The sequence below is a fragment of the Rana temporaria genome, chromosome 8, assembly GCF_905171775.1.
Source record: "Rana temporaria chromosome 8, aRanTem1.1, whole genome shotgun sequence".
NCBI lineage: Eukaryota > Metazoa > Chordata > Amphibia > Anura > Ranidae > Rana > Rana temporaria.
Window position 1 is genome coordinate 154,830,642 of NC_053496.1, and position 12,174 is coordinate 154,842,815.

Genomic DNA, 12,174 nt, shown 5'->3' on the forward strand with positions numbered 1-12,174 from the left:
TATTAAATAAATGTAAAACATTTTTATAGGTTCTCTTTTATTCCAACTGCCATGTCCTGAGAGCGAGAGAAGGAACAAAAAAACAAGTGAATATATATATATATATATATATATATATATATATATATATATATATATATATATATATATATATATATATATATATATATATATATATATATATATATATATATATATATATATATATATTCACTTGTTTTTGTTTTTCCATCTCTCGCTCTCTTTCTGATATATAATTTATGCATATAGCAGATTGCACACATTTTGCTCGTCCTATATAGAGATCTGGAAATGTGACATTATTGGTAGAGATAGGGAATAATCATCACATATCAGACAAATATGTACAATTCATCAATAAAGACAAAGTTGTGCTTCTGATGAATTACATCCGTTGAGCAAAATATTGAAAATCTTTTAAATAAATGAAATTCTTTGCAGTGAAATACATGACTAGACCCACCCCTTATCCACATGTTTCCCATCAGGTCCGCACATCATCACACCCAGGAAGGTGAAATGTCGGAGGCAATGTGCTACTTTATTTTCCTTTAGAAATAATGTTGTATAAATATGAACAATTGAAGCTGCTGATTGTGTTTCTGTTATGAAAAGTTAAAGATTAATGTTCTCCGTGTAATCTCCAGATATGAATAGAAAAGCATTGAGAAGAAGGAATAAATTCATCTTCTGGAAATGTATTGCTGTTTCATTAATATATTTGATTACCACACAATATTTAGGAGCCTTAAAAATAAATTACATCTTCTATTTATTAATTTTGCATTGTAATGAATGTGTGTGACTCCGCCTCCTTCCCATGAAGGTTTCCATCAGGTCCGCCTAGGCTGTATATAAGGAGGTGGCTGTGTGTGGTTTCTTTACTGTTTGTCTGAATAACGCAGATCTCCGAGATGTCTGGTCGCGGTAAAGGAGGGAAGGGTCTGGGGAAAGGAGGCGCTAAGCGGCACAGGAAGGTGCTCCGGGACAACATCCAGGGCATCACCAAACCCGCCATCCGACGTTTGGCCCGCAGAGGGGGTGTCAAGCGCATCTCCGGACTCATCTATGAGGAGACCCGCGGAGTGCTCAAAGTCTTCTTGGAGAATGTCATCCGCGATGCCGTCACCTACACCGAGCACGCCAAGAGGAAGACCGTCACCGCCATGGATGTCGTCTATGCTCTCAAACGCCAGGGGCGCACTCTCTACGGATTCGGAGGCTAAATCCTCATGAACACCTACCTACTTCCCCTACACAAAGGCCCTTCTCAGGGCCACCCACCTTCTCATACAAAGGGCTCACTATATATTTATCCTGGCGTTAGAACGTTTTAGTATGTGGGGAAGGAAGTTCTTTATAGCTAAACATACACTATACAATCCGATTGGACGATTTTAGATGTACAGCAGATCTGTGTATAGATCGTCTTACAATATCGTTATCTCACTTTTATTATTTGTCGGGTAGGTTGTTCCAGCGATAAAAAAAAAAAAAAAAAAACCTTTTCCTTAGTCAATAAAAATCGATTGGTTCTGTATGTGGCTCTCATCTCTTCTACATTTCTGTCACCTTCTGCCATGTCTTTATAAAGAGCTGAAGGGGGCGGGGCCGCGACAATTTATACTGCGACAAAATCAAATATTTGGAACCTAAACAGGAAACCGACCTGATTTCATTTCAGACATGAAACACATGTTTGGAACATCATTGTTCATATTTCTCTGGCGGTGTCCTGAGTACTACCAGTCGCCTCACATGTCTTTATAGACCTATCCGGGGTGTGACAATCTATCACCGCTACATGTAGGAGAGAACAATAAATATCGCTTAGTGACATGTACATTTCATTATCAGATTTTTATATGATCAATGCTTTATTTTCAGTCATAAAGAACGATAAAAATCGCGTTGTGTGTGTAATGTGAAATCTTGGCCCCACAGCCAGCAATGCTCCATAGAATGTCTGTGCTCTTTCGATTTTCTCAGAGGAGACAACACGTGTTCAGGAGATTTTCTAATGATCTGCAGTACAAAAAAAAATACAATTTCCAGGTTATTGTTGGGGAATTAAACTGAAATGAAGGGGACAGTTTATCAATGTCTATTTCCATGTGGGAGGTGTGAAGAAAGGGGATGAGATCAGTGGGCTCCTTTCCAGTTTGAAGAATGATTTGTGATCTTAAGAAGAAATCCATGAGAACCAAGAGATGGAGGAGATTCAAATCCATGTAATGAGATCACATTGCTCTATAATACGACACTGAAAGCGTTCCAATATAAAATCTATCACCATTTATTATTACTGACACGTGTCATCCCAACACATTGTCCCCCCATCGGGATCACACCTAGTCAGAGGAACCGTTTTATTTCCAACATGTAAAACAAAACATCACTTTTGGTTGTCTATTTTTACAATCAGATCTCCCAATAACAATGGGTGTTGCGTCTCTTTGTATGGCGAGGTATAATGCGGCTGAATCTTCCTACCTGTAATGAATACATTCAAAGTGTTTGCTTTTAGAGTGAACCATTTACCACATTATAAATATCGGAGAATAGGAATGGAAACAATTTTATGTGTGTCGGGCTCTTTGTATGGAGAGGTGGGTGGCTCTGAGAAGAGCCTTTGTTGTGTTGGGGAATGAAGTGATTGGGATTACTTGGATTTGGTGGCCTTGTGGCTCTCGGTCTTCTTGGGCAGCAGCACGGCCTGGATGTTGGGCAGGACTCCTCCCTGGGCGATGGTGACGCCGCCCAGCAGCTTGTTGAGCTCCTCGTCGTTGCGGACAGCCAGCTGGAGGTGTCGGGGGATGATGCGGGTCTTCTTGTTGTCGCGGGCGGCGTTGCCGGCCAGCTCAAGGATCTCAGCCGTCAGATACTCGAGGACGGCGGCGAGATACACTGGAGCTCCGGCCCCGACCCGCTCGGCATAGTTGCCCTTCCTGAGCAGGCGGTGAACACGACCGACTGGGAACTGCAGACCAGCCCGGGATGAGCGTGTCTTGGCCTTAGCCCGAACCTTGCCTCCTTGTTTGCCGCGTCCTGACATTGTAGGTGGATGATTGGGTTATTCAATGGAGAATATCAGCCCACAGATCACTCCCCTTAATTTATACACTCAGTGCTCCGACGTCACACGCTGTGATTGGTCACGTTTGAATCCAGCCAATAGTGCCTTGACTTCTCTCTAAACCAATCCATTGAAAAGGAATTAAATTATCACGTCACTCTCCATCACATGACTTAACCCTCCAATAGAAGAGTGAGGAGGGGTGTGGACTCATTTGCATAGGACGCCTATATAAGCAGCACACGAGGGCGGCTCCAGCACACTTTCCCTTCACAGAGAAAATACCATTAACCCTAATAATGCCTGAACCAGCCAAGTCCGCCCCGGCGCCCAAGAAGGGCTCCAAGAAAGCCGTCACCAAGAGCCAGAAGAAGGACGGCAAGAAGCGGAGGAAGAGCAGGAAGGAGAGTTATGCCATCTACGTGTACAAGGTGCTCAAGCAGGTCCACCCCGACACCGGCATCTCCTCCAAGGCCATGGGCATCATGAACTCCTTTGTCAATGACATCTTGGAGTCGATTCCAGGCCTCCCTTCAGCCACTTGCAAAGTGGTTTGGAGGAATGTTTCTTCAAAGAGACTCATCAACAGGCACAAAGATCAGGCATGGATGGCAATCCAAGGGGGATTGCTACTCAGGACATTCTTGCATGCCAGAAACCTGTGCAGATACAGGCACTGCCCCTTTTGCATCATCCAGGAGGAAACATCGTATCATGTTTTCTGGGAGTGCCCCTTTGCACAGGGCCTGTTGACGGCCTTGGAACCTGAACTTAAAGACTTTGTACCACAGACTGCTATTACACACTTTGGTGTGTTAAACGGACTCTTCTGTGGAACTCATTCACAGGAGGACATTGACAGTGCCTGGCGGGTGCTGTGTTGTTTTAAAGACGCTTTATGGTACGCCAGGAACCGCCGCGTACACCACCGGCAGAGGATGTCCATTGAGGACTGTCGCAGACTGACCCTCAGTCTGCTGAGAGACTATACCTTGATAGACTTTAAGGAGGAAGAGGACGTCTAAAGATTTCCCCTTCCCCCTGACATTGACATTTCTTGACACGCTTTTTTGAACTACTGTTTTCAGGGTAATGCGGCGTCATGCACGATGTGATGTTTCGGGGTTAAACAACTCTGCGCAACACATCAGGCATCATACCGCAGAATGGGTTGAATGAATGTAATTTAATTGAATGCTTGCAACTGTATTGAGATGTAGTGTATTTATGCGCTGCGTCGCAGTACAGAGAATGTACCCTGTCAAAAGTATTTGATTTTTGTATATTTGCTTTGCAAAATAAACTTAAATATTGCCTAATAATGCCTGAACCAGCCAAGTCCGCCCCGGCGCCCAAGAAGGGCTCCAAGAAAGCCGTCACCAAGAGCCAGAAGAAGGACGGCAAGAAGCGGAGGAAGAGCAGGAAGGAGAGTTATGCCATCTACGTGTACAAGGTGCTCAAGCAGGTCCACCCCGACACCGGCATCTCCTCCAAGGCCATGGGCATCATGAACTCCTTTGTCAATGACATCTTCGAGCGCATCGCCGGAGAATCTTCCCGCCTGGCTCATTACAACAAGCGCCGCACCATCACCTCCCGGGAGATCCAGACCGCCGTCCGCCTCCTCCTGCCCGGAGAGCTGGCCAAGCACGCCGTCTCCGAGGGCACCAAGGCCGTCACCAAGTACACCAGCGCCAAGTAATCCCCCCATCATCATCCCAACACAAGACACAAAGGCTCTTCTAAGAGCCACCCACCATTTCCATCAATGAGCTCTCATCACATTGTATCAATTAGAGATTCTAAACATTGGTGAAGAATAAGCAAATTATAGGATATCAATCATGTTTTTACAATCTGATGGAGTTATACATTTGTGGATGTATTAGAATAAATCCATCCGAACACCAGCTAGACTCCCTTTATTGAGGAATTCCAGAAGGTGTGTGTTTTGTGTTTTTTGTTTTTCTCCCACTTAGTCCCGTTCTGTAGAATGGATATCCGGAAGATCTAATTTATACGTGAATATTGTCGGCTAGTGAGAACAAACCATCCAATATCTTCCCGTGCATTTTATCACCACTAGGTGTCAGTGTTAGTCAGCTAATACATGGGAGCTTTTTTTTTTTTTTTTTTTTTTTTTTTTTTAAGAAAATTGAAGGCAGATTTTTATATTGAACATCTATAATATTTTATTTTCAGTGCATCATTTTTGACCGATAAGCTTGTTTTCTGTTTTTTAAATTGTCTTAAACTTTTCACAAATCGTGTTAATGTCTGGACAGTCATGATACACAGTGAATATAAATGCACAAAGTTACAATGATTAAATAAATGAACAGAGTTAGTGTTTACATATACCCCCTATCATGTCAATGGGTTTTATCATGTATAATATGTTATTTCAGTGTGTGTGTGTTGGGGGGGGGGGGGTGTTATATTTCGTGATTAGGGTTGAGCGAACCCGAACTGTAAAGTTTGGGTTCGGTACGGACATTGTTTGTTTTTTTTGCACCCGAACAATTGGAAAAAGTCCGGGTTCGGGTATGTTTTGGCGCGCTGCACGACAGCCAATTGCCATTTGTTTTACTACTGTGACTGGGAACTGATCACAGTTATGGCATGGCTGTGATTGGCCAGTGCAGCATGTGACCCAGCATGTGACCAGTCTCTATATTAGATAGAGGCACACATCACAGATTGTCACTCTGCTTCAGTTATGATAGGGAAAGGCTGCTGAATCTGCTGCTTAGGGAAAGTGTCAGTGAGGTTTGATCCTGCTTCATACATTCATACAAGCATTCTTTATTCATAGAACTCCGCTCTAGTTATGACAGGGAGAGGCTGCTGATGATGCTTAGGGACAGTGTCAGAGAGGTTTGATCCTGCTTCAGAAATCTAAAAAAACACAATTTATTTCTTTGACATCAATATCATCTTATGGTTTATGGGCCGCTCGTCAGTCTGGTGTAGCTATTGTAGGGACAGGCTCCAGATTTTGAGGGACAGTGTCAGCGAGGTGTATGCTGCTTCAGAAATCTAAACCAGCACTCTTGATTTCTGTGACATCTGCTTCATATAGTACATTGTTTAGGGCTGGGTTACCTGCTTCTTGCTCTAGTTAGAGAAATATATTGGTGAATCTCTGGCCATTTCACCAGCACACTCTACCTGTCCCCTGTCAAATACTGTCTGTGCAGTACAATTGTTTAGGGCTGGGTTACCTGCTTCTTTTTTTTCAGCCATGTTTTTTTTTTTTTTTTCAAAGGTTTTTATTAAGGTTCTGCAGATATAACAATATCATATACATCCAGCGGGCAATGGTAATTGCAGTCGCAGCCGCCAAAAGAAGTACAGAACAGAAGGATGCAATAGAAGTACATAAAGGCATAAAACAGTCAGTTACAGATATACCCAAAAATAGTCGCGGGCGTAGCCGCCATAGAAGTCGCACAACAAATCGCCTCACTGGCCCTTGCCAAGGCTGGCAAGAACGGCTAGAAGTACTCAAAGGAACCACTAAACTCACACCCTTGTGTGGGTGCAATTAACACTGTGCTGAGAGTGACAGAAAAAAAACATATAAACTATATATACCTTGATATCCAGCACAACCGGGGCTGGCAACAACAGTGACGAGCCATAGCTCTAGGCTGAGAAGTCCAGCACAGACTATGCACTCGTGACCTCTATCTTACTAAGAGGGGGGGAAGGGTACGGAGACAACGGGGCGGAAAAGGGGGGGGGGAACCCGCCACAGCTCTATGGGGTTTTGACCAATTGGGAGTAACAATCAGCACCGACAAGACATAGTATTCTTGTAACAGTCTGACAAGACAAAGTGGGTCCAGCAAGCCCAAGTTCCCGAGAATTTAGAAGGGGTGTCGTTCGCCTGGTGGATCAGTTCCTCCATCTCCATTGTTTTATGAATACATTTGAACCAATCCGCAATAGATGGAGGATTGGGGGAGAGCCCCTGGAGAGGTATACACATACGGGCTGCATTCACCACATGCATTGCCAAAGACTTACAATATCCTCTCGGCAATGATTGGGCATGGTGAAGGAGGAACTGAGCAGGCGTGAACTCCAGATCAAATGTAGTCACCTTGGAGATATACTCTTGCACCTCCATCCAAAAAGGTTGGAGTTTGGGGCAGGACAACCATATGTGGAGGAAAGATCCCGTCTCTAGATTACATCTCCAACAGACCTTTGAAAGTGCAGGATTAATGCGGTGTAGTTTAAGAGGGGTCTTGTACCACCTGGAGAGGATTTTGTACGCATTTTCCTGTACCTGGACATTGACCGAACCCTTGTGAGCCATCCTGTAGATGTCCTCCCATTCCGTGTCCGTGAGATCAAGCATGAGATCCCGTTCCCACTGCTGGTTAGCCCAATGTATTTTAGACGCGTGTGTGGAAAACAGAAGGGTAGACATAGTCGAGATAAGGTGTCTCTGTGGTTCTATGCTTGAGCATATGTGTTCAAACGGAGTAGCGGCTTTGGACCAGATCGTTCCTGGAGCCAATCTAGTAAAGAAGTGGCGGATTTGCACATACGTCCAGAATGGGAAGACGTCCTTGTTAATTTTGGAGGCAAGCTCTGATTGTAGCAGGAGTCGCCCATTAGTAAAACATTGACTTGCTTGTACTGTGGGGTGGGGCCAATCCTCTGCCAAAAAGGCGGGGTGCATTCCAGGAGTGAAGTCAGGGTTCATTCTAAGGGGAGTCATAGGGCCATATAGGTCGGATAATCTATGCTTGTTACAAGCCTCTCTGAAGGCCAGTAAGGAGGGGTGGATCAGGGGGTGTTCTGTACAGTCTGCCGGGACATTTTGCTGTGCGATCCACGGAAGTTGGGGTAGACGGAGGGGAGAAAACAATTGTTCAAGCTGTAACCAATCTTTTTGACCACTGTGTATGGTCCAGTCCACTATCTTAGTCAGGCCACAAGCCAAGTGGTATTTGTAAATATCAGGCAATCCTACTCCTCCTTTAAGCTTAGGTGTTGTGAGTCGAACGTTACTCAGACGCGGACGGGCCCCCTGCCAAACAAAGTCAGTACAGGCTTTCCTATAGGAGGCAAAGAAAGCCGGGGGAATCTTGATTGGGACCGCTTGTAAAGTGTACAGAATTTGCGGTAGAACGTTCATTTTGATGACCGCGACCTTACCGAACCACAATCTCGTCTGATCTCGGAGGCTAAGCAGGGTTGGGCCTGGTTAGTACCTGGGTGGGCTTTTGTTTGTTGTTGTGGTGGAGTCCTTGAATCTTTTTTTCTAGTCTTTCTTCCATGCTATCTTCAAGAGAGTTAAGGACAGCCATAGTTATCGCCTACGGCCACATCACCCTGAAAGTGAAGGTTTGAAGTTAGTACCCATTGGGGGTGCGGGGGGGGGGGGGGCTTGGGACGAAACCCGATCTCGGAGGTTTGCGAGATTTTGTACCTATAGGGTGTTGCTGAACAGGTGCTACTACCAGTAGATGTATTCGAGAAGTAGTTTATTCTAACCCTTGCATGACATGTGTTGTGATACCGTTCTGTTTGTCACTATGTTTATTTTTGCTCTGTTATGTCATGCATATGTAGCGCCTGTGTACTTTCAGTACAGGTGCTATGTTAAATTTAGAGGGGTATGAGAGAGTTACCTTGCTCTTATCCATGTTGATTTGTGTAAATTGGGTTTATGACAGGCTGGGCTGTCCTGAGGTTCCATTTTGTGTTCCAGAGATATCTTTCCATCTCTGGGTGACAGGTGGCGCCAGAGGAGTCCAGGCAGAGGCACCTTTCTCCAGCAGCCAATCAGTGGAGTGTTTCCCTCGCGGGGCATGCTGGGAGAGGGTATTTCTGGGGCGGACACCATTTTTGTGACATTCTTCGCCCGTTCCTGGTTCGGCACCCGCCTTTAGGGTGTGCGCACATCACGAGGCCCGGCGAGATGGCCTACAAGGCCGGGGCGCACGTGCTACGCAGAGTTCCTGACTCTGGGCCCTCATGGCCCGAAGCAACTAAAGCTACAACGGGGCCCCAGTGACTTATTGGGTCCCCACCCTTCATGAGGAAGATCCCAAGCGAGTTATGCTGTTCGGTGGGGAGTCGGTCTGAGGTGAACACGGAGGCAGGTGATCCAACAGGGCTTAGACAGACAATCCATTGGGGATCTGGGTGGCCGGACACTGAGAAGTTGTATGTAGCAACTTGTCAGTCGGTGACCTCAAAATTAAGAAGTCTACCTAAAGGGAGATTCAGGCAAATTATATTTGTTGAGAGAATTTGCTCTATTGTCTACGTTCCTGAGTAGAGGGCCTGTGGCAGAGGTTCCACTCCTAATTCTAATTCTGTTAGAGCCAAGTCGGTGGCAGAGACTTGTTCCTTCTCAAAGGTTCCGAGTGATACCCTGGCTGCCAGGTCGGTGTGAGAGGCCTGTCCAGGTACACTATACCCACTCCGGCTGGAGTGGCGACGTGAGTTAAAGTCCCATTGGAGGCAGGACTGCTTCTGCAAATTCTCCTTTCACCAACCTTTCTTTATCTACTTCAAGTTAACTTTTTTGCCGTGTTGGGCAAGAAATAAAAGCACAGAAAACAACACCCTGCTGTTTGGACATTCCGTCATTGTTCTCATCATCATTATCATCCCTAGACGCATCACAGAGGTAACATAACACGCCGTCCCAATCTAACCAGCGGCTCCTGAGGGGGTAGCGCTACACATACCATTGGAAAATAATAACAATTTTGAAACATAAATAAATGCACAGAGTTTCAGTGTTTACATATGCCCTCTATTATACCAATGGTTTTTTATCATGTATAATATGTTATTTCAGTGTGTGTGTGTGTTTGGGGGGGGGGGTTTGTTATATTCCATGATGGAAAAGGTGATTTAAAATAACAGAAGTCCTGGATGGGAGACCGCCTGGGAATACCAGGTGCTGTAGGCTTTTTTGTTTTGGTGGAGTCTTGAATCTCTTTTTTCCCCCAGTCTTTCTTCCATGCTATCTTCAAGAGAGTTAAGGACAGCCATGGTTATCGCCTACGGCCACATCACCTTGAAAGCGCCCGATCTCGTCTGATCTCGGAGGCTAAGCAGGGTCGGGCCTGGTTAGTACCTGGATGGGAGACCGCCTGGGAATACCAGGTGCTGTAGGCTTTTTTGTTTTGGTGGAGTCTTGAATCTCTTTTTTCCCCCAGTCTTTCTTCCATGCTATCTTCAAGAGAGTTAAGGACAGCCATGGCTATCGCCTACGGCCACATCACCTTGAAAGCGCCCGATCTCGTCTGATCTCGGAGGCTAAGCAGGGTCGGGCCTGGTTAGTACCTGGATGGGAGACCGCCTGGGAATACCAGGTGCTGTAGGCTTTTTTGTTTTGGTGGAGTCTTGAATCTCTTTTTTCCCCCAGTCTTTCTTCCATGCTATCTTCAAGAGAGTTAAGGACAGCCATGGTTATCGCCTACGGCCACATCACCTTGAAAGCGCCCGATCTCGTCTGATCTCGGAGGCTAAGCAGGGTCGGGCCTGGTTAGTACCTGGATGGGAGACCGCCTGGGAATACCAGGTGCTGTAGGCTTTTTTGTTTTGGTGGAGTCTTGAATCTCTTTTTTCCCCCAGTCTTTCTTCCATGCTATCTTCAAGAGAGTTAAGGACAGCCATGGCTATCGCCTACGGCCACATCACCTTGAAAGCGCCCGATCTCGTCTGATCTCGGAGGCTAAGCAGGGTCGGGCCTGGTTAGTACCTGGATGGGAGACCGCCTGGGAATACCAGGTGCTGTAGGCTTTTTTGTTTTGGTGGAGTCTTGAATCTCTTTTTTCCCCCAGTCTTTCTTCCATGCTATCTTCAAGAGAGTTAAGGACAGCCATGGTTATCGCCTACGGCCACATCACCTTGAAAGCGCCCGATCTCGTCTGATCTCGGAGGCTAAGCAGGGTCGGGCCTGGTTAGTACCTGGATGGGAGACCGCCTGGGAATACCAGGTGCTGTAGGCTTTTTTGTTTTGGTGGAGTCTTGAATCTCTTTTTTTCCCCCAGTCTTTCTTCCATGCTATCTTCAAGAGAGTTAAGGACAGCCATGGTTATCGCCTACGGCCACATCACCTTGAAAGCGCCCGATCTCGTCTGATCTCGGAGGCTAAGCAGGGTCGGGCCTGGTTAGTACCTGGATGGGAGACCGCCTGGGAATACCAGGTGCTGTAGGCTTTTTTGTTTTGGTGGAGTCTTGAATCTCTTTTTTCCCCCAGTCTTTCTTCCATGCTATCTTCAAGAGAGTTAAGGACAGCCATGGTTATCGCCTACGGCCACATCACCTTGAAAGCGCCCGATCTCGTCTGATCTCGGAGGCTAAGCAGGGTCGGGCCTGGTTAGTACCTGGATGGGAGACCGCCTGGGAATACCAGGTGCTGTAGGCTTTTTTGTTTTGGTGGAGTCTTGAATCTCTTTTTTCCCCCAGTCTTTCTTCCATGCTATCTTCAAGAGAGTTAAGGACAGCCATGGTTATCGCCTACGGCCACATCACCTTGAAAGCGCCCGATCTCGTCTGATCTCGGAGGCTAAGCAGGGTCGGGCCTGGTTAGTACCTGGATGGGAGACCGCCTGGGAATACCAGGTGCTGTAGGCTTTTTTGTTTTGGTGGAGTCTTGAATCTCTTTTTTCCCCCAGTCTTTCTTCCATGCTATCTTCAAGAGAGTTAAGGACAGCCATGGTTATCGCCTACGGCCACATCACCTTGAAAGCGCCCGATCTCGTCTGATCTCGGAGGCTAAGCAAGGTCGGGCCTGGTTAGTACCTGGATGGGAGACCGCCTGGGAATACCAGGTGCTGTAGGCTTTTTTGTTTTGGTGGAGTCTTGAATCTCTTTTTTCCCCCAGTCTTTCTTCCATGCTATCTTCAAGAGAGTTAAGGACAGCCATGGTTATCGCCTACGGCCACATCACCTTGAAAGCGCCCGATCTCGTCTGATCTCGGAGGCTAAGCAGGGTCGGGCCTGGTTAGTACCTGGATGGGAGACCGCCTGGGAATACCAGGTGCTGTAGGCTTTTTTGTTTTGGTGGAGTCTTGAATCTCTTTTTTCCCCCA

At 46.2% G+C, this 12,174-nt stretch overlaps 3 protein-coding genes and 10 non-coding genes across 14 annotated transcripts; 12 read left to right on the top strand and 1 right to left on the bottom strand.

Annotated features, from left to right (window-relative positions):
* Positions 1 to 890: 890 nt before the first annotated feature.
* LOC120909202 (histone H4) lies at positions 891 to 1,304 on the top strand. Its single transcript, XM_040320924.1, has one exon. It carries the CDS (start codon positions 936 to 938, stop codon positions 1,245 to 1,247), a length of 312 nt encoding a protein of 103 aa, XP_040176858.1. The 5' UTR covers positions 891 to 935; the 3' UTR covers positions 1,248 to 1,304.
* Positions 1,305 to 2,631: 1,327 nt separating this feature from the next.
* Positions 2,632 to 3,116, bottom strand: LOC120909195 (histone H2A type 1). The gene has a single exon (XM_040320916.1). It carries the CDS (start codon positions 3,074 to 3,076, stop codon positions 2,684 to 2,686), a length of 393 nt encoding a protein of 130 aa, XP_040176850.1. The 5' UTR covers positions 3,077 to 3,116; the 3' UTR covers positions 2,632 to 2,683.
* A 265-nt stretch (positions 3,117 to 3,381) lies between these two features.
* Positions 3,382 to 4,853, top strand: LOC120909199 (histone H2B 1.1). 2 transcript variants are annotated; one of them, XM_040320920.1, is made up of 2 exons: positions 3,382 to 3,413; positions 4,436 to 4,853. In XM_040320920.1, exons 1-2 carry the CDS (start codon positions 3,397 to 3,399, stop codon positions 4,797 to 4,799), a joined length of 381 nt encoding a protein of 126 aa, XP_040176854.1. In that variant the 5' UTR covers positions 3,382 to 3,396; the 3' UTR covers positions 4,800 to 4,853. The 2 variants fall into 2 exon arrangements, with proteins under 2 accessions (XP_040176854.1, XP_040176853.1); XM_040320919.1 differs by lacking the exon at positions 3,382 to 3,413 and having other exon boundaries at positions 4,418 to 4,853.
* A 5,280-nt stretch (positions 4,854 to 10,133) lies between these two features.
* Positions 10,134 to 10,252, top strand: LOC120910824. The gene has a single exon (XR_005741631.1). It is a non-coding gene; the product is annotated as a 5S ribosomal RNA (ribosomal RNA).
* Positions 10,253 to 10,342: 90 nt separating this feature from the next.
* On the top strand, positions 10,343 to 10,461 carry LOC120910825. Its single transcript, XR_005741632.1, has one exon. It is a non-coding gene; the product is annotated as a 5S ribosomal RNA (ribosomal RNA).
* Positions 10,462 to 10,551: 90 nt separating this feature from the next.
* LOC120910826 lies at positions 10,552 to 10,670 on the top strand. Its single transcript, XR_005741633.1, has one exon. It is a non-coding gene; the product is annotated as a 5S ribosomal RNA (ribosomal RNA).
* A 90-nt stretch (positions 10,671 to 10,760) lies between these two features.
* On the top strand, positions 10,761 to 10,879 carry LOC120910827. Its single transcript, XR_005741634.1, has one exon. It is a non-coding gene; the product is annotated as a 5S ribosomal RNA (ribosomal RNA).
* Positions 10,880 to 10,969: 90 nt separating this feature from the next.
* On the top strand, positions 10,970 to 11,088 carry LOC120910828. The gene has a single exon (XR_005741635.1). It is a non-coding gene; the product is annotated as a 5S ribosomal RNA (ribosomal RNA).
* A 91-nt stretch (positions 11,089 to 11,179) lies between these two features.
* LOC120910830 lies at positions 11,180 to 11,298 on the top strand. The gene has a single exon (XR_005741636.1). It is a non-coding gene; the product is annotated as a 5S ribosomal RNA (ribosomal RNA).
* A 90-nt stretch (positions 11,299 to 11,388) lies between these two features.
* On the top strand, positions 11,389 to 11,507 carry LOC120910832. The gene has a single exon (XR_005741638.1). It is a non-coding gene; the product is annotated as a 5S ribosomal RNA (ribosomal RNA).
* A 90-nt stretch (positions 11,508 to 11,597) lies between these two features.
* LOC120910833 lies at positions 11,598 to 11,716 on the top strand. Its single transcript, XR_005741639.1, has one exon. It is a non-coding gene; the product is annotated as a 5S ribosomal RNA (ribosomal RNA).
* Positions 11,717 to 11,806: 90 nt separating this feature from the next.
* Positions 11,807 to 11,925, top strand: LOC120912366. The gene has a single exon (XR_005743048.1). It is a non-coding gene; the product is annotated as a 5S ribosomal RNA (ribosomal RNA).
* A 90-nt stretch (positions 11,926 to 12,015) lies between these two features.
* LOC120910834 lies at positions 12,016 to 12,134 on the top strand. Its single transcript, XR_005741640.1, has one exon. It is a non-coding gene; the product is annotated as a 5S ribosomal RNA (ribosomal RNA).
* Positions 12,135 to 12,174: the final 40 nt, after the last annotated feature.

Excerpts from the sequence above, each read along its gene's own strand:
- LOC120909195 (XM_040320916.1), bottom strand. The coding sequence starts at position 3,076 with ATGTCAGGACGCGGCAAACAAGGAGGCAAGGTTCGGGCTAAGGCCAAG.
- LOC120909202 (XM_040320924.1), top strand. The coding sequence starts at position 936 with ATGTCTGGTCGCGGTAAAGGAGGGAAGGGTCTGGGGAAAGGAGGCGCT.